The 20,403-nt window shown below is 38.9% G+C and overlaps 1 protein-coding gene across 4 annotated transcripts in view; it reads left to right on the plus strand.

The window, feature by feature from the left end:
- The first annotated feature begins 592 nt into the window (after positions 1-592).
- Positions 593-20,403, plus strand: part of CCNI (cyclin I) — a 32,325-nt gene continuing 12,514 nt past the window's right edge. Inside the window, exons 1-2 of one of the 4 annotated variants that reach the window (XM_060012322.1) lie at positions 593-1,126; positions 8,257-8,413. In XM_060012322.1, coding sequence (XP_059868305.1) covers positions 8,300-8,413 — 114 coding nt within the window. In that variant the 5' untranslated portion in view covers positions 593-1,126; positions 8,257-8,299. The remainder of the gene's footprint in view (positions 1,127-8,256; positions 8,414-20,403) is intronic. The other 3 variants (XM_060012321.1, XM_060012320.1, XM_060012323.1) reach the window with 3 other exon arrangements.

Below are 20,403 nucleotides of genomic sequence, written 5' to 3' on the forward strand. Positions count from 1 at the left end.
TATTTACACGTCAATGGTAAGAAGAGAACACAGAACTTTTTGCGAGGTCAACAAAGAACGCAAGATCTTTACACAACAGATCGCGGCCCTTTCTAACAAATCCTTTTACAAGCCCCAGAGACAAAGACAGACTGGATAAAACCACGTAACGCTCGGTTCGGTCAGAGGAGCATCCCTATAAGACCCCACCCCCAAGCGAAGCGCTCAGCTGCTTCTTTCTTCCCTGGGGCGCATGCGCAGCGCACTCTCCGGCCACCGCACGCCTCTTCCAGCGAGCTGAGGAGGCGCTTACGTCACCGTGCAGTCGAAGAGGAACCCTTCCTCTCCTCCAAGGAAAACGAGTCCATGCACATTTAGCTTCTCTTAGCCCTCCTCCCACCCCAATGCCAGAGATTTTCCCAGCCCGTTTCCAACAGCCCAGCTTTTTGCCGGACTTCTCTGTACGTTCGCTGGACGGAGAAGGCGGCGGGGAGGAAAACGGGAGAGGGTCCAGAGGCCAGTTCAGTGTTGTTTACAAGGAGTGAGCGCGTCTAGGAATCGGTCCGCGAGGGCGGAGCTGACGAAACCGGCACTTCTTTCTTCTTTCCCCTCCCTCCCCAGCCTTCCCCGCGAGCGGACGCGGCAGCGCCTCTGTCTCGTTTTTTCTTATTTTTTCCCCCCCTTTCCCCTTCCTTTTTTTTTCCTTTTCTCCCTTTCCCCCCTTTCACCATTTCCCCTCGGAGGCGCTTCCCCCGGGCAGGGGCAGAGCCGGTCTCACCCCCCGCCTCTCCCCGGTCCCCGCCGCCCTATGGCGAGAGGGAACCCCCTCCCCACCCGGGCACAAGCGGCGGCGGTTGGAGGAGCGGGACCGGCGGCGGCCTCAGGTCCGGGGGCGTCATGGAACTAATTCGCTGACCGACCCACAGGCCGCAGCCGTGCGTCCCGCTCGAGCGCCAGCGCCCGCGCTCTCCGGCCCGGTTCCCCTTCTTCTCCCTCCTCAGTCGGCCCAGTCCTCGTCCCGCGCGCCCCGTCGCCGCGCGCTGAAGAAAATGAGGTGGTAACGGGCCGCCGGATGACCCCTCGTCACCACTGTGAGGCCTACAGCTCTGCCGGGGAGGAGGAGGAGGAGGAGGAAGAGGAGGAGAAGGTGAGCGGGCGGGGACGGGGGGGAGCTCCACGCGTCCCCGCGACCCGCGCGCGAGCCCCCTGCAGCCCCGCGCCGCCGGCGCGCGCCCCTCGGCTGAGCCCCGCCCCCGCCGTCCCCTTCGGGAAGCCTCCTGGACGCCCCTCTTGTCTCCTCGCGCCTACAACTCAGGCACCTGCCCAGTTTGGAAACGGCGCCGCTGGGTTCCCTTTCGGGCCAATTTTCCCGTCGGCGACTAACTTTCTTGCAGCAACAGCAAGCTGCCTCCTAGTGCGCGTTCTAGGGCCCGCGAGCCTGTGCGGTACACAAAGAAGGGGACACACCCCCGCCCCTAGATCTCGACGCCTCCGCGGGACCCGCGGGAACATCATTCACATTGCTGAGCGGGCGGGATGGGGGAGGAGGACGGATGAATGGGGTGAGCCGCTGCGGGAGCTCGGGGGAGGGGCACGTTTCCCGGGGTTGGGGTGAGTCGGGGGAATCTGGAGAGGAGGTGAGCTTTGAATTGCACCCTGTAGGGCAGATAATACCGGAAATTTGAAAAGAGGGCAGAAGCCCCTCTGCAGAGCTAGAAGTTCCACTGCAGATCGTTTTGTTAGGAGTTGAGAATTAGATGGCAAAATAGTGGAAGGTATCGCTCCGGAGGTAGGATGGAATCAGACTGGAGATCTTTGAATGTTAGGCTAAAATATTTAGCTTTTATTCTGTCAGCGGGAGACACTCAACGTTTGAGCAGCAGCAGTGTGGCTTTAGGATGTTAATAATAACACTTGTTGAGGCTTATTATCGGAGAGGCATCGTTATAAGTGGTTTGCAACTTATTGAATCTTCACGGGGCAGGTAGTTCAGGAGCATTTTACGGATGAGTGAAACTGAGGCTCCGTAAGATTAATTTTCCCACTAGAAGGCAGCTAGAACCCGGTGGCCAGAATTCCAGGCCAGGCAGTCTGTGCTATACAGTCTCTGTCCCGGAACAGATTAAAGGCAGAGGAAATAGAAGGGAACGGACAAATAGATTAAGAAAGAAGGGACAGGATTCAGATTTGCTAGTCTGGGACCATACGCATCAGAGATTCTAAACTTCTGGACTAGAAGAAGTTTCTCAATACTGATGAAGAGCAGACTAGTAGAATCAGCGTGTGTCGGGAAGGTGCACCGGGATGGTTTGCGGTTAAACTGAGATAAGTGAGTTTACGTGGCAATGTGACGTCCTAGTATCAGTAGTTTAGAATGGAACTCTAAAATGTTTCTTGGTCAAGATTGGAAGCTTAAAGTGTGTGTACATGTTCTATTCTGATTGTATACTACTTAAAAATGAAAAGTATTCATTTTTCTGTCCATGTTTCTTCATATTTGAAGGGGGCTTAATAATAATACAGACTTAATAATTATACCCTCCTTTGTGTTTGAGGAGTTAATATGGCATAGTACTTTGAACAATACCTGGCCAAGTAGTAAGCACTCATTGTTTTTAGTTGTTAAGCACTTAACAAGTGTAAGCTCTTATTATTTATTTGGCACAGTGCTAAACTCTGGAGAGTGTTTGCCATCAAGGAACTCATGGTTAGTAGGAGAGACCAGCCTACAAGTAGTCAGCTCTCACGGAGCAATTAAATGCAAAAGTAGAATTATGTTCAAGTACATATGATGCAAATGACAACTCTGTAGGAAGGAGGGTGCAAGCTAGAGAAGGACATTTCAAGTTGAAAGAACAGTATGTGGAGAGTCATGGAGATTGGGATAAAGCAGAGTGTTTTGGAATTATAAGTACCTGTAGTTCATTATTAGGTTAAGGACGTAAAGTCAAGGAAATAATAATAGAACATGAGGTTTTTGTATGGTCACATTAATAAATCCCTCTTCTTATAAGAGGAACTAAGATCCGGAAGTCAGCACCAGTACAAAATTATTAATGGAGTTGGTGTTTTGAACATAATAAATACAGTAATTCCATGTTAATGAAGTTGTTTCTGTTGTATACCCAGCACTGTGCAGCACTTTTCCTCAGAAGAGCAAGAGGCCCTGTATGCTGATTTGTAACATAGTTAATGCTGTACAATAAGTGTTTTATAAACTATTCACTCAGACATTAAGGTATTTGATAAACATAGAGGAAGAAGCAGAAGCAGCAATTGAAAGAATGGGAGGAGAAATGTGAAACGCTCAAGGTCAAAGTTTATGGAATATGCCAACCAAAATACAGTCTTTTTGTTTTTTAGTTCCTAGAGACTTTTCTGAGCGTTCAGAATTCTGAATGTGACCATTAATGGGCATAAAATAACAACATAAAACTATAAAGTTCTGTTATTTAAAACAGTAAGTTTATATTTTTAATGTTTGTGTTTTATTTCTTAGCAGGATTCATTTTTCATCTAGCTCAAATAATCTGTTTTAAAACATTAGAAAGCAGCCTTGTGGATTGTTAGTAAAAGAAGTAGAATTCAAGCCAGCGCTTTCTCCACTGTATCATATTTTAAAAAAGGAATGTAGAACATTTTCTCATAAATTATGGTTTCTGTTTTGTTTTGCTTTTTCTGTGTTGTTAACTTGTAAATAATTTCAAAAAGAAACTACCTGGATTCACTTATTTTCAGCCTTTTACTCCATTTGTTTTATCGTGTCTTCCCTCCCCTCATCTTCCACCCTCTCTCTCTACAGCATTCATTATGGCCCTTTACACCTAAATTTTTCAGTGTGTATTTCCTGAGAATAGGGATATTCTTTTACAGAGTCACAGTAAAGTTACCAACTTCAGTAAATTTTAAATTGATAATTTACTTTTGTCAAATCTGTCCAAATTCTCATTATGTCAGTTGACGCCAAAATGACCTTTATAGCACTTTTCTCTGCAGTACAGGATCCAGTCTAGGGTAAGGTACTGCACTTTTATTTTTCTGTAGCTTGGAAAATCTGGAACATCCCCACAGGTGTCCTCCATCCTTTTTGTTTCTCACTTGTATTATTTATACCTCATTTTTTAAAGTTTAAGGAAATTTGAACTCTTTTTTTTTTTTTCCTTTGTTACATTTCCCTATTGTGAGCAAAGAATGATTGCTTTCTTTTCTTCTGTTGATACAGTGTGTTACACTGATTTATGAATGTTAAACCAACTTTGCCTTCCTGGGCTAAATCCCACTTGGTTATGGTGTATAATCCCTTTTTTATGTTTTCAGATACAGATTGCTAGTATTTTGTTGAGGAATTCTGCATCTGTATTTAAGAGATACTGGTCTGTAGTTTTCGTGCTGTTGTCTTTGGTTTTGGTAGCAGGATAATAACTGGCTTGAAGGCCTCCTCCTCTAGTTTTTGGAAGAGTTTGTGAAGAATTTGTATTAGTTTTTCTGTAAACGTTTGGTAGAATTCACCAGCAAAGACACTGGGGCACGGGCTTTTCTTTGACACTAGTTTCTTTACTAATTCAGTCTCTTTAGTACTTGGTATATGACTATTCAGCTTTTTCTGTTGTCAGTTTTGATAGTTTGTTTCTAGGTGTTTGTCTTTTTCATCTAAGTTGTCCAATTTATTTGCATACAATTGTTAATAAAAATTTCTTTATGATCCTTTTTATTTCTGTAACATAGGTAGTAATGTCCCTTCTTTATTCCTGATTTTAGACTTGATCTCTTTTTTCTTGGGCAGTGTAGCTAATGGTTTGCCAATTTTGTTGATCTTTTCAAAGAACCAACTTTTTTGGTTTCATTGATTTTTCTCTATTTTTCTGTTCTCTACTTCCTTAATTTCCACTCTGATATTTATTATTTTCTTTCTTCTGACTTGCTTTAGGTATAGTTTGGTCTGTTTCTTCCAGTGTCTTAAAGTGGAAGGTTAGAGTGTTAACTTGTGATCTTTTTTTTTTCTTGTTTATTGAAGTATAGTTGATTTACAGTATTGTTTCAGGTGTATAGCAAAGTGATTCAGTTATACCTATGAGATCTTTTTTAATATAGGCATTTACAAGTATTTCATTGTTTCCTGTAAGTTTTAGTATGTTTGATCTTTTTTATTCATCTCAAAGTATTTTCTAATTTCCCTTATGATTTCTTCTTTGACGCAGATTCCTTTGTTTTAAAAAAGTTGTTATATCATCTAAATATTTGAAAGTCTTATTAAGGGCCTTAATTATAGAAGATTGAAGAACAAGAATCCCTTGAATCTGAACTTATACTTCTTTACATGACTCTATCCTATATGTTCCTGTCAGGTCCCCCACCCATCCTACCCTAAAAGTAATCTTCAAAGGAATCATTGTAAAGGAAGAGTAATTACTAGGGGCAGCCACCCATTGGGGTATGCTGAGAAGGCTGGCAGATCCTGGTGAACCACCCTGTTGAGAGTAGCTAAAGGAATGAAATAAGTAAGTTTTGACAATCAATTACAGACCAAAATTAGGTTTAGAAGAAGTTCTTAGAACCTATGAAGTTCGGTCTCCATCCAATATAGGTGTTTCTTCTAAATACGTCTAGACAGGTGAACATCTAGTTTATACTCTGTTTCTGACGTTGATATTTACGTTTGCATTCGATGAAGTTGTAGTGACTCTGTTTATCTAATTGTGGAGAATTTGAGAAAAGTACCAGTGCAACAAAATTGGAATCTCAGAACATCTAAGCAGAATGTAACAGTAGATAGAACTTAACAAGATGACTTTTTTTAAAGGAAAAAACGCATTTAACGTCCTGAACAAGGGTGTAACGCACCTCCCGCCGCCCAAAGGCACCAAAAACCCATACAAGGTGGGGGTGGAGGGGAAGTTCACCTAAGAGTTACCTTAGAAAGCCTTAAGAGTTTTAGTTGAGCATTAATTTTATCTGAATTGATAATGTGGTGTAGCCTTTAAAAAAATAGCTAATGATCTTAGACTGCATTAAATTAAACGTGCTAATTTAGAAGAGCAAAAACAATGTCATGTGAGAAACTTTTGAATGGTTTTTCAGCAATGCAGTGGATGAACTGGTGAGCATGATAGCAGCCTTTAAACATTGAAGAATTCACCTGTGAAAGAGATTAGACTTGAGTTTGTTTGTTTTGGTTATGGTTTTTTGTTTTTGGCCCCGAGGGTTGAAATGAGCCTTTGGTTGTGTCTCTGTTTCATCAGGATACCGTGGGATGGGCACTGTGAGTAATAAAAACATGATATTTGTAGATATGACTGCAAGGGAATTTATAATTTATTAGGGGAGATAGTTCTTGGAAGAAATTACCTTTGAGTTGGACCTTTCGGATAGTTATTATTTTCCACTTTCTAAGTTATTTAACTTTATTCTGCTTAGTATGAAAAGCACTTCATGCTTGATATAGAAAAATTGCAAAAACCCAGGAGTTTAAAGAAGCAAAAAGAAAAAAAATTACAATCCAGTTAACCAGTTTGCAATAGGTTGAATAGTAAGTGAAGTATGTGGGTGATAAATAGGAAAGAGGATAGTAGCTGAAGTTGGGGCAGAGGGAACATGGAAATTGAAGATTAGGTTTGTATTTTTTGTTTTTTCAAATTTTAAATTTTTATCAAAAATTAGGAACTTTTCACATGTTAATTCTAGACATTGAATTTTTTTAAAAAGAATCCCTGGAATTTGAAGCATATATGTAATACAGGTCCAGAGTTGAAAAACGGGAATAGTTATATGAGGTCTATAATGAAAAACCACATTCCTCTGCTGCTTGGCTTCTCCACCCTTTTCTCATTCCCCAGAGGTTAATCACTCTCAGCTCTTACCTATTTCTCTTGTTATTTAAGATCATATTTTCAAGTAACTTACCTATTGCTGTTTTTTCGATATTTAAGTTTTAGATATTATTTATGGTTTTCCTTTGAAGTATAAAGATGAGGCTCTCATTCTACCTTCTCCCAACACCCCTCATCCTGCCAGTGTAGTTTTATTACAGCGTTTGTGTTGAAATCTCTATCCAGTATTTTATTATTATTGCTGTGTAAATATTGTGGTATATTATTATGTTTATTGTCTTGCATAATCTCTTTCTCTGAATTTAATAACCTTATCAGTTGCTTAGCTTCATCAATCTAGTTAAGTCTTTTCACATTCTTCAGCAGCTTCTCAATCCAATTTTCCATACACAGTGAAACCTCTGTAGTTTCCTTTTTTTTTAAGAAACATAGAAACGTCTCTCGGACTCTGAGATGCCTTGTACTGTGTTGCTCTTTAGACTTGCTGCTCATTTTAGATTGCCAGTTACTCTACTGTTGAGCTTTCTAGATCAACATCGTCCAGTAGAACTTACTGCATTGATAGAAATGTTCCTTTCCTGCACTGTCCAGTGCAGTATCCACTGGCCACATGTGACAGCTGAGCACTTGAAATGGGGCTGGTGTGACTGAGGAATTATTTTTTAATTTTATTCAATTCTAATTTTAATGGCTACACATGTAGCTAGTGGACACTGTAGTGGGAGCACAATTCAAGATGGTTTCATACTTAAAGGGGGGGATAGTCTAATACTGATTCAGTAGAAATGGGTGGGATTTAATGTAATTGATGTAATTTTTTTTTTTTTTTTTTTTTTTTGTGGTATGCGGACCTCTCACTGTTGTGGCTTCTCCCGTTGCGGAGCACAGGCTCCGGACGCGCAGGCCCAGCGGCCATGGCTCACGGGCCCAGCCGCTCCGCGGCATGTGGGATCCTCCCGGACAGGGGCACGAACCCGTGTCCCCTGCATCGGCAGGCGGACTCTCAACCACTGTGTCACCAGGGAAGCCCGATGTAACTTTTTTTTTAATGAAAAGAGGGTTTAGCCCTTATCTGTGTAGATTTTTAAGAGAAATATTTGGGACAAATATTCTAAGAATTCCTAGTCTAAAAAGCCTGTGACTTAAAATTTTTTGACACAGTGATAATATGTTTTGATCAAAGTCCTAAGGTTCTGTCAATTATATGGTCATGTTTTTATTCTCTTTACAACTGAATTTCAGATTTAAAGTGAGAATGTTTTAGATAAGTGATGATTATGGTAACATTTTAATGTATGATATCTTAAAGAGCTGTAAAATCCTATATTGGCTCATAACATTTTTATTTTGTTTTATGAATTGCTTCATAAGTACCAACATATTTATATTATGCTACAGTTACTATATATATAATTAAATATAGAGCATTGTTTTATATTTGATTTTATAGGTAGCTACATCAAGCTGGGCGGCAGGCAGATCCAAAGGATATCATGAAGTTTCCAGGGCCATTGGAAAACCAGAGATTGTCTTTCCTGTTGGAAAAGGCAATCTCCAGGGAAGCCCAGATGTGGAAAGTGAATGTGCCGAAAATGCCTACAAATCAGGTAATGATTTCTCTTTTCACTGTAGACAGGTGACTTTTATTAGAACTAAGTGTACTACTATCATATGTAATAGCATCTTGACACTGTATTGGAGAAATATGTACCATTAAATATATGCTCTATTCTTTACTTGAGAAACATCTCCTTGTTTCATTCTGAAACAAAACAAAAATGAACTGTTTTTGTTTGTTTTGTTTTATCTGAGTTACACCTTTAGGAAGCTAGGTATGTCCCTCCTCTTTTCTTGTAGTACAATACTTACAATAATAAGCCTTCTTTATTTCTAGATATATAGTTTGCCACAGAGGCTGAACACAGTCAAATCCTTGTCTTTAGTGATCAACGACTTTCTCTTCCATGAATATAAGGAATTCACTTAAACTGCTATTGTAATGTCAATGTTGAAAGCTTATAGGGAGATAATCAGCAGCTGACCTCTCAATTACTGTTGGCTGTATGCCTTTTAGAAATTTCATATAGAGTTATTTTTTCCAAATAACTATGAAATTTGTCTATCCCAAAAGCTTACTATGTAATATGTCTTACACATCTTTTTATCCCTAGTACCTAGCATTGTGTTTGGGATAAAAAGTAATGGCCGAGAAATTTTTGGTATGTGTAGGCAAATGACAGTATCTAATCTCCTCCTGTGTTGGTTTAGGTTAATCTTTGCTCATAGGTTATTGATATCTGAATGCTTTTTCTAATTCCAACCTACTTTTATCTTCTTTCCCACAAGCTAAAGAAATACATGTCTTCCGTTTACTGTTATCTAATTGTCATTTAGTGAATTGAAGATTAGTTAGCCTGAATGAATGCCTTTTATACTAGGAGCATTTGCATGTGCTATCACATTTAATATCTCATTTAATCCTTTGAAAAAGGCAGTAGTCCCAATTTGTTCAAGACTTCAACTAGTAAGTAGCAGAGTTATAATTTTGAACCTGAGGCAGTTCTCTTCCCATTATACTTTGTTTTTCATTTTTTGTTTTTGTATGCTTGTGTGATTTTTAGATGACTGGGGATTCAATCATTCAGTAAATATTTATTAAGTATCTGCCATATTCTGAACACTGTTCTAATAAGCCTCAAAGCTTTATTACAGCTGCTTTTAGAACCATTTCTTTCATTTTTCTCCTACTATCTCCTTGAGTCAGCATGCAACCAACAATGATACACTTTTATAACATGGTCTTTGAAGGTGATATTCTACCAAGATTATAGTATATTGCTATATTATCATTTAATCTGGCCTATTTTTATAGGTATTTTAACAAATATTACTAAGATGTTAGACCAGAGAACAGAACACTATTGGAACTTCTAAGAGGGATCTATTTAAGGTTTTGCCTTTAGTAATGTCAGGTAGAAGCCATACTTAATTCTTGTAAAATGTGTGTGGGCTTGGTCTGGTGGGTATAGGAGATAAGATAGAGATTGGAGTAAAGAGCTATAGGGGCTTGAGCCACTTGACAGGGTAACCCCAGGGACACTTCTCTATTCTAGTTCTAATTCTTTTTTCCTCTGTGACTCTCAGGGACTGGCTTTTCTACTTCCCTTTCCAATATTGCTTCTAACCATGATTTATCTCCTTCTTGACTCCTCCTTGCATAAGAGAAACAATCTTGTCTCTAAAGTTTAGCATCTAAACCATATATGTATCTTTTCCAACTTTCCTTTTTAATTTTTTGGGAGGGGGTGCTGGTTAAAACAGAAAAATAAAATATTTTTAAGCTTTTTTCCCTCCAGTTTTCTTATTCCTACTGCTTCCTTCACCTAAACTCTACTTCAGGGTCATTCTCTCACAGTTTTCTTGTCATTTACATTATCCTATCTTGCAGTTTAGGACAGAGTGGTCATGCAAAAATATTACACACCTATCACTCCCCTTCTGTTTGCTTCCCCAGCACTCTATACTTCCTGTATGATAGCACACAATATTATAATTCTCTGATGATTTGACCAAGTTCCATTGAGGTAGAGTTGTCATTTTTGTTTATTGACATATAATAGGCTCACAGTAAACACTTGTTAAATGAACGTTGATTATCATTTCTTTATAATTCATCCAGGTTGGAGGAGTCCTTTTATATAATAATAGTATTTTCAAGTACACAGCCATTTTTTTACAAATTTGGGGGAAAAAAATTAAAGACTGGTTACAGTGACACGTATTTTCAGATATTCTCAATTTATTTTGATGTACAGAGTGCTTTTGATATACAAAGGTAAACCTTGCCTCAAGCTGTTTATATAAAGATGATTTCCATTAGAAATTTGAGAAGGAACCTTAAAGGCCATCTAATTATGTGGTTTTCAAATAACAAGATCTTGAACCACTAGGCTACTAGGTGTATGAGAATCACCCAGGAGGCTTCTTACAGATTCCAGGCCCCTCCCAGACCTACGTTGCTTGTGGTGGCAACTATGGAATTTGTATTTTAAAAAAACTTCAGTTTTATTGATATGTGTTAGGTTTGGGAAACACTGATTTAGTCTAACCACAAAATAAAAGAAAAAGTTCTGACATCTAGGATAAGTGATCCTCTACTTTGGATACTTTGTCCATTCCACCATAGAAAAGCTCTATCAATTATTGGAAAGTTTTTCCTGAATTGAACCTGAAAACTGCTGCTTTCTAGTGGCTACTTACTGGTTCTAGTTCTCTCCGCTGGAGCAGTACAGAAAATATTCATTTTATATTTTAAATGATAGCCCTTTATCTACTTACAGTCAGGTGTTAAGCTCTCAAAGTCATCTCTTCTCCTGGTTGAATATCCTTTGTTCTTTAACCATTTTTCATTTGACAAGATTGTGCCTCTCAGTTTTTCTTTCTCTATGTATACTCTTTAATTTACTGTGTTTCTTAAATTGTGACATTAGAGTTGTGGTCATTAATGAGCAATAAAGTGCAACTATTACCTCACTTTATCTTGGCTTGATAATTTCATTAATATAGCCCTAAATTAAAAAAAGTTTTATGCTTTAGCAGTGTCATGTTGTTGGCTTATACTGAACTTGTTTTTAAAACCTTGTTGGTTTTGTTTCTCTACTTTTAAGCAGAGTTTCCCTTATCCTAGGTGTACTTTTAAAATTTTTAACTTAGGTGCACTGTTTCATATTTATTCTTACTAAGTTTCAAATTGTTGATGCTGGCCCATTTTTCTGGCTTTAAAATTATGATTGTTATGTAATGTATTGACTTTGTCCTTTTTGTACCATCTGTAGACTTGGTAAACAAATAAATCTATTTTGCCCATAGGTTTTGTTTCTTTTCCTTAAGTAAACAGTTTCTTAAAGTATATGTATACGGATCATAAGTGTACAACTGTATAAATTTTCACAAAATAACACTGTGTAACCACCACATTACTAGCACCTCCTTGTGTCCTCTTATAGTTACTACCATCTGTCCCCTCCCCACAAAGAAACCATTATCCTAATATCACAGATTAGTTTTTCCTTGTTTTGAATTATATTTGTATATGGAATCATAAAGTGTGTACTGGCCGCCTTTGCTCAGCATTTTCTTTGGTGTAAGATGCATCCATGGTACTTCATGTAGCCATAGTTAATTTAATTCTCATTTCCATGTATTATTCCATCATATGAATTCATTTATCCATTCTGCTGTTGATGGTCATTAGAGTCTTTTTTTGTGCTTGTCATTTGTTGAACATATGTGTACATTACTGTTGAGTATATTCCTAGGGGTAGAATTCCTAGAACCTAGAATATGTGTATACTCAGGTTTAGCAGATACCACCAGTTGTGTTACTTACCAAAGTTGTTATACCACGTTTACACCACATTTTTTTTTTTTACCCCTTATAGCAGAATATGAAAGTCCCAAGTTCCTCTGCATCTTTGCCAACCCTTGGCATTGTCTTTTTCATTTTAGTTATCACGGTGAGTGTTGTAGTATCACATTGGGTTTTAATTTGCATTTCCTTGATAACTAATGAAATTCAGCAGCTTTTCATATGCTTATTTGGCCATTAGATATCCTTTCTTGGTTAAATGTCTGTTCAAATCTTTCACCTGTGTTCCATTGACTTCCTTTTTAAATTGTTAAGAGTTCTTTCTTTTGCAGGCTCTGTGTATTACACATATCTTCAGCTCTATTTGTGTTGACTTTTGATGAATAGAAGTTCTTAATTTTTCATGAGCTAATTATCAAAAAAATTTTTTTGCTTAGTCCTTTGAAAGAAATGTTTGCCTAACTGACAAAGGATTAATCTCCAAAATATATAAGCAGCTCATGCAGCTCAATATCAAAAAAACAAACAACTGAATCCAAAAATGGGCAGAGAATACCTAAATAGACATTTCTCCAAAGTAGACATACAGATTGCCAACAAACACATGAAAAGATGCTCAACATCACTAATCATTAGAGAAATGCAAATCAAAACCACAATGAGGTATCATCTCACACCGGTCAGAAAGGCCATCATCAAAAAATCTACAAACAGTAAATGCTGGAGAGGGTGTGGAGAAAAGGGAACCCTCCTGCACTGTTGGTGGGAATGTAAGTTGATGCAGCCACTGTGGAGAACAGTATGGAGCTTCCTTAAAAAAACTAAAAATAGAACTACTATATGACCCAGCAGTCCCACTACTGGGCATATACCCGGAGAAAACCATAATTCAAAAGATACATGTATCACAGAGTTCACTGCAGCTATATTTACAATAGCCAGGACATGGAAGCAACCTAAATGTCCATCGACAGATGAATGGATAAAGGTGTGGCACATATATAAAGTGGAATATCCCTCAGCCATAAAAAGGAATGAAATTGAGTTATTTGCAATGAGGTGGATAGACCTAGAGTCTGTCATACAGAGTAAAGTAAGTCAGAAAGAGAAAAACAAATACTGTATGCTAACGTACATATATGGAATCTAAAAAAGCGGTACTGATGAACCTAGTGGCAGGGCAGGAATAAAGATGCAGACTTAGAGAATGGACTTGAGGACCACAGGGGGAAGGGGAAGCTGGGACGAAATGAGAGTAGCATGACTATGTACACTACCAGATGTAGAATAGATAGCTAGTGGGAAGCTGCTGTGTAGCACAGGGAGATCAGCTCGATGCTTTGTGAGGACCTAGAGGGGTGGGATAGGAAGGGTGGGAGGGAGGCTCAAGAGGGAGGAGATATGGGGATATATGTCTACATATAGCTGATTCACTTTGTTGTACAAAATAAATTAACATTGTAAAGCAATTATACTCCAATAAAGATACTAAAAAAAAATTTGCCTAATCCAAGGTAATGAAGATAGGATTTTGTTTTTCCTTTTTGGTATGGTGTGAAGTAGGAGGAGTCAAGAATAATTTTTCTCCATATGGAAAACCAGTATCATTTATTAGAAAGACATTTTTCGCCATTGCCCTGCAATGTACTTCTTTTTTCTTTATTTATTTGGCCGCGTCAGGTCTTAGTTGCAGCATGTGGGATATTCTTTGCCGCTTACGGGATCTTTGTTGCGGCACATGGGACCTTTTAGTTGCAGCATGGGGAATCTAGTTCCCTGACCAGGGATCGAACCCAGGCCCCCTGCATTGGGAGCGTGGAGTCTTAGCCACTGAACCACCAGGGAAGTCCCCCTGTGATACATACTTTTGTTTTTAATCAAGTGACTGCTGTATATGAGTAGATACATTTGTGGGTTAGTTTCTTGCCCCTTTTTTCATCATTGGTCTGTTTGCCTCTATTTAATACCACACTGCCTCAGTTATTGTAGCATTATAATAAGCCTTTGGTGGCATAAACTTTGTTCTTTTTTTTAAGATTGTCTTGGCTATTTTAAGCCCTTTGTTCTTCCATATGTATTTTTAAATATAGTTGTCAGTTTTTGAAAAATAAAAAAATTTGGGGGTTTTGGTCTGTAGATTGATTTGGGGAAGAATTAACATGTTTATAATATGAGTCTTCTATTCCCTTGACATAGAGTATTTCTCCATTTTTCTTTAAAGATGGTCTTCAGTTTCTTTTAACGTTTGGTGATTTAGGTTTATTCCTGGGTATTTGAGTCTTGTTGAGGCTATTACAAATGGTATTGTTTTAAATTTTTTATTTTTTTACATGCTTGCTTCTATATGCTGGTATACAGAAATAAAATAGATTTTTATATAGACCATACTAAATTAACTTACTAATAGTTTGCCGAGTCTTTAGGATTTTCTGTGTATTATACTCAGTCATGTCAGATGTGAATAATCATGGTTTTATTTAGTTCTTTCCAGTCCTTATACTTTCTATATTTCTGTTTTACAGAATTAGCTAGGGTTTCCAGAACACTGCTGAAGTCTGAATTTGAGGAGAAAGTTTTCAGTATTTCACCATTAACTATAATATTTGCTGTATATTTCTTAATCTTTATTAGATTAAGAAGTTCCTTTCTCTGCCTTAGTTTGCTAAGAGATTTTTTCATTAATAGGTGTTGAATTTTTATACATCATTGGATTTTGTTAATATTTTGGTTAGGCATTTTGCATCTGTGGTCATGGGTCAGATTGGTTTGTAATGCCTTTGTCAAGTTTTCATGGTAAAGTTATGCTGGCTTTGTAAAATGAGTTGGGAAGTATTTCTGCTTTTTTTTTTTCCAGTGCTCTCAGTTTGTTTAGATTAATATTATTTCTTAAATGTCGGAAGGTTTTACTGCAGAGCCACTGGGGCCTACAAATTCATTTGTGGGAAAGTATTTAATAATCAGTCCCATTTCTTTGGTAAATATGAGGCTAATCAGGTCTTCATTTAAATCTTATCTCAGTTTTGGTGAGTTGCGTTTTTCAAGGAATTTATTCATTTCATCTAAATTTTCAAATTATTTGTGTAAAGTTACTCATATCCTCTTTTTAACATCTAAAGGGTCCATAGTGATGTTCCCTTTTTCATTTCTTAGTTGATTTGTGCTTTTTCTTTCTTAATCACCCTTTCTAGAGGTCTGTCAGTCTTTCAGTTCTGTTGATTTTCCCAATTATACATTTGTCTTTTTTTTTTAGTTTTGCTCTTTTTTTCGTTATTTCTGTCTACTTTCTTTATATAATTTGCTGTTCTTTATCTTGAGATAGATGCTTAAATAATTGGTTTTCCAGTTTTCTTCTTTTTTAATATACTCATTTAGAGCTATAAATTTTCTTCAAAGCATAGCTGTCCACCCTTGCCTAGTTTGTTGTTAGGTCCCGTATTGGGTTCTTAATTTTTTTTTTTTTTTGCCGTACGCGGGCCTCTCACTGTTGTGGCCTCTCCCGCTGCGGAGCACAGGCTCTGGACGCGCAGGCTCAGCGGCCATGGCTCACGGGCCCAGCCGCTCCGCGGCATGTGGGATCTTCCCGGACCAGGGCACGAACCCACGTCTCCTGCATCAGCAGGTGGACTCTCAACCACTGCGCCACCAGGGAAGCCCATGCCTCGTTATTTTTGATTGGTTGCTGACCATTATGAAAAATTGTAGAGGCTCTAGATGCTATCTTTCTGCAGGATGGTTCAGTCTTCCCTCTGGTGGGCAAACTGAAGAGGAGGTTAATCACTTTAATCCACTGAGGGACTGTGCTGATTGGAGGCTGGGTTGCTGTTGGGTATGGCTTCATCACCTCTGGTTGTCCCCAACTCCTAGAGTGTAGCCAAGGATTCCAGCTGAGAGCTTGGAGTGTTTACTAGTGCCCCTTATTCCTGAAGGGTGCTAAACTCCTCCTGAACTCATTCTTGCTTTTCAAAGGCTTTCTGCTTAGCCTCTGAGAACCTTGTCCTTCCCAAGTTCAGAATTTCATTCAGAAAATGAGTTAAGAGGAAAGTCAGCTGAGTGTCACATTCAGATCTCTGACCCTCCCTCTTCCCACTAGGTTCTTGGCTCTTCAGGTCTCCAAATTTTGTCTCTTGCCTTGTAAGACTCCCAAAGCTCTGTTGGTTTCTTTGCTCATACTTCACACCTCTTGCCGTACTCACAGGATGGGCAGATGCCTGAAAGGGGAAGCTGTGCAGAGTGTTGACTCCTCTCTTATTGTTACCTCCTCTCCAGAATCTTGGCTCCTCAAGGCCCGGTTATCCTAGCAGTTCTCATGCCTTTCTGTTGCTGTTTGTTGTTAATAGCTTTTCTAGTTCTCAGCTAGAGTGTAGGTTTGCTGCTACCTACTCAGTCATAGGCAAGAGCAGTAAGGTAATTTTTTAAGAAGTGTTGAACTTAATAGTTGTGACAAGAGATGCTGTGGGAGCACAGGAAGGTACGTGGCCTGACTTATCGGGGAAAGTATCTGGTGGGGACTGACCATTGAAATATCTCTTAAAGGATAAATAATAAAGACAGGGAAAAGAGAGGGAGTGTGTTCCAACCAGAGGGAGCAGTATGAGCAAAGGAGCAGTGATGTAAGTAGCATTACAGGAACAAGGAAGAACATAAATACAAGTACTGCTGTTATGAGTTTTAAGGCAGAAAGTGATGAAAGGTGAGTGAGGCTGGAGAGGTAGGTCAAAGAGGGATTTGTATGCCATGCCTGGGGAGTCATACTTAATCTGTTCGGTAATGGTGAACCTTTTAGAGTTTAAAGCTGGGGAGGATTTGTGTTTTAATGATCAGAATAGCAGCAGTGGAATATAAAGCCCTGTGTTTTACCAGGTTGAGTCAAACCATTATAAATTCTCTGTGGGATTAGTTGTTCAACCAATTTACTGAACTCTCTTAACGCTATTTGAGAAATCCAAATAAGAGAAAACAGATCCCTTGATCAGGGAATACTATCTAGGGTAGGCAGACCTCCTTCCTTCCTCCCTCCCTCCCTCCCTCCCTGATGGGATTACTTATGCACAGAACTTAATTGTTTAAAGCTATTCTGATAATATTACTGTTCAGTGCAGGTTTTAATTGATTTGAAAAAGTGATCTTAGGATCAGTATCACTTCACTTAAGAGTGAGTCTTCTCAAACCATTATCTTCTGTGGGGTTTTTTTGGTTATTGTTAGTTTTGGCTAGTGTTGATAATACTAGCCATGCAACAATGCTTTCTTGGTTCTATTCTCAAATTTTTAATATAAGTTAAAGTCCAAAGATTGTCATGATCTCTTTCATAACTAATTGCATTGTAACTGGTTTGAGAGAATTATTTATATCTAATATTTTGTAAACTTGTTTTTTCTGGCATCACAGAGTACCAGGTGTTTTTAGAGGAGGGAAAGGACAAAACTAATATTTAAGTGCCTTTTGCATTCTGTGTATTTTACATAAGTTATATCATTTAGTTATAAATATGGTATGGAAATCTCTATTTAACTGTGTTCCCTTGTGTTACACCCATACTTACAGAACATTATGTTCATCTTCTGTGGGACTGCTTACAGTTATATGTTTGTGTTATATATTTTTTTAATGTCAAACACCAGATAATCACATTACATAATATAATCTGTTATTTAGGGATTTTTTTTCCCCTATATCTCTGACCTGAAGGTAGAATTAATGGTGTTTTTGTTCCTCATTGCTACTCTAGATCATTGTTCTTTCACCTCCCTAAAAACGTCCCCAGTTTCATCAGATTGTATCACCATCTGCCTTTCCCTGTTTATTTCCTTGTAATTGAATTGTTCGGATGGCTTACTTAACATTACTTTTTTTTTTTTTTTTGGCACTTTTAGATAAAAGCTCAACTTGGTAGAAATTTAATTTCTCTTGAATACTTAACTCTCTCCATCTAATAGTTTTGTGATTGCTTCACTTGGTTCCCAGGGACCTTTAGGGGCCCCTAGTCCAGCTCTTAAAGTAGCACCTCAAGGCTCTATGGAAGATGGAATATTGTAAAACCAATGACCATACTAAGAGCTGTCTGACCCAGGGATTAGCTGTAGGGCTGTGTCTGCTTCCTCCCACCTCTGGAGAAGCCATAGAATCCAGATAGTTTTTTTTTTTTTTTTTTTTTTTTTTTTTAGCGGTACGCGGGTCTCTCACTTTCGTGGCCTCTCCCATTGCGGAGCACAGGCTCCGGACGCGCAGGCTCAGCGGCCATGGCTCACGGGCCCAGGTGCTCCGCAGCATGTGGGATCTTCCCAGACCGGGGCACGAACCCGTGTCCCCTGCATCGGCAGGTGGACTCTCAACAACCGCGCCACCAGGGAAGCCCCCAGATAGTATTTTGCTGCCTTTTTCAGACTCCTTTTGTAAGAGTGAGAATCCAACTCGTGGCTTTAATAGCGTAACTCCAGTTTCCTCTTGTCAAGTTGGATAATAGTCTCTGCAGGACATACAGTTCCCTGCTACTCTATATACCCCAAACCTGTCAAGCCCACAATTTCAGTCCCATGAACAAAAGAAACTTACTGTTTCTTTTTGATTCATTGAATTGTATTCACTAGTTGTCAGAATATCTGTTTCTAGCAGTCTTTTCCATCCATCTTGATTTTTATATGCAAATCTGAGGAGCTTAACAATAGGTTATTGCCTCCAGGTTGACATTGGTCCTATCCTTCAGAGTAAAGTTCACAGGTTTAAAATACTTGGTTCTTTTCCTTGCCTCACAAATGATCGCCCCATCCCCTCACCTTAAGATACAAGTTAGTTACTGTCTCTTTCAAGAGCCTTTTACTCTACCCCCACACTGGGCCAGGTGCCCTTCCAGTGTGGTCTGCTAGCACCCTGTGTATGTCTCTATTCTAATGCTTACCATATTTTATTAACATTTTCTGGTTGTTCTTCTCACCGTGAGACTTTAAATTTTAAAGTTTAAAGCGGGAGTTCATTCTTTTTTTATCCGCCCCTTGGCTGCATTGGGTCTTCGTTGCTGCGCGCGGGCTTTCTTTAGTTGTGGTGCGCGCGCTTCTCATTGCGGTGGCTTCTCTTATTGCGGAGCATGGGCTTTACGCACGCGGGCTTCAGTAGTTGCAGCACACCTGCTAAGTAGTCGCGGCACGTAGGCTCTAGAGCACAGGCTCAGTAGTTGTGGCGCACAGGCTTAGTTGCTCCGCGGCATGTGGGATCTTCCTGGACCAGAGATTGAACCCATGTCCCCTGCATTGGCAGGCAGATTCTTAACCACCGTGCCACCAGGGAAGTCCCAGAGTTCATTCTTCATTGTATTCCCATGACCTATCATATGACTGACACTTAATGTTCATTAATATGAACTCAGTTAAATGTCTTGATTGTCAGATGTTTTCAAATTATTGTTCATAGTCTTAACACCAGCTTGGTGGTGAGATGTAAATATAAGAGGTTGTAAACCATCTTTATCTCATTTTCTTCTCAGTATTTCTTGTGCAGTATTCTAGATTCAATCTTTATTTGACAAAAGGAATTGACCAGAAGGTGAATGTATGGCAGTTAACCTTCTAAAATACCAGTTATAACTAAGTTTAGAGCTAAATATAAAAATTACATGTGTGATTAGTTGGTTTGGCCAACACAGAAACACTTTATTTTGTTGTGTCAAAGCTGAAAACTGACAGAAAGAGGAGTTGGAATAAAATAAGAGAAACTAGCCAGTGCAATAGTAGAGATTATAATGATCATCAAAGCGCTTATTCCTTACAAACTAAAGAAAGCCAAGAGGAAGGAGAGAAGAAATTCCAACTGAAATACCTGTTTGAGGAGATACATTGTCAAGATGTACAGCCCTTCGTGCTTTAGTAGCTCTTGAGGCATCTTTCTGTGATATAGGAATTAATTTCATTAAGTTGAATGATCAGGAAAAAGGTTTAAGCTGTGGTCTCTGTACTTTCTGAGGAATGAGATAAGTATTATATTTATTTTTAAAGAGATTTCTATCCAAAATGGTTATGATGATAAATCCTGCAGTGCTTAGATTAAACCTTTACTTGTCTGGAACTCTCACTTATTGAAAATAGTCTTTCCCACTAATCACAGAATTATTTCTGTACTTTGTTGTGTTTACCTGGCAGAAGTAGTACTTACATAGATCTGTTTTATTAGTAGTCGATCAAGTATTACTAGGTTTGTTTTGTTTTTTATGGTGCTTACAAAACTGAAGAGTAAATCGTT

The sequence above is a fragment of the Delphinus delphis genome, chromosome 5 (assembly GCF_949987515.2).
Source record: "Delphinus delphis chromosome 5, mDelDel1.2, whole genome shotgun sequence".
Classification (NCBI taxonomy): Eukaryota; Metazoa; Chordata; class Mammalia; order Artiodactyla; family Delphinidae; genus Delphinus; species Delphinus delphis.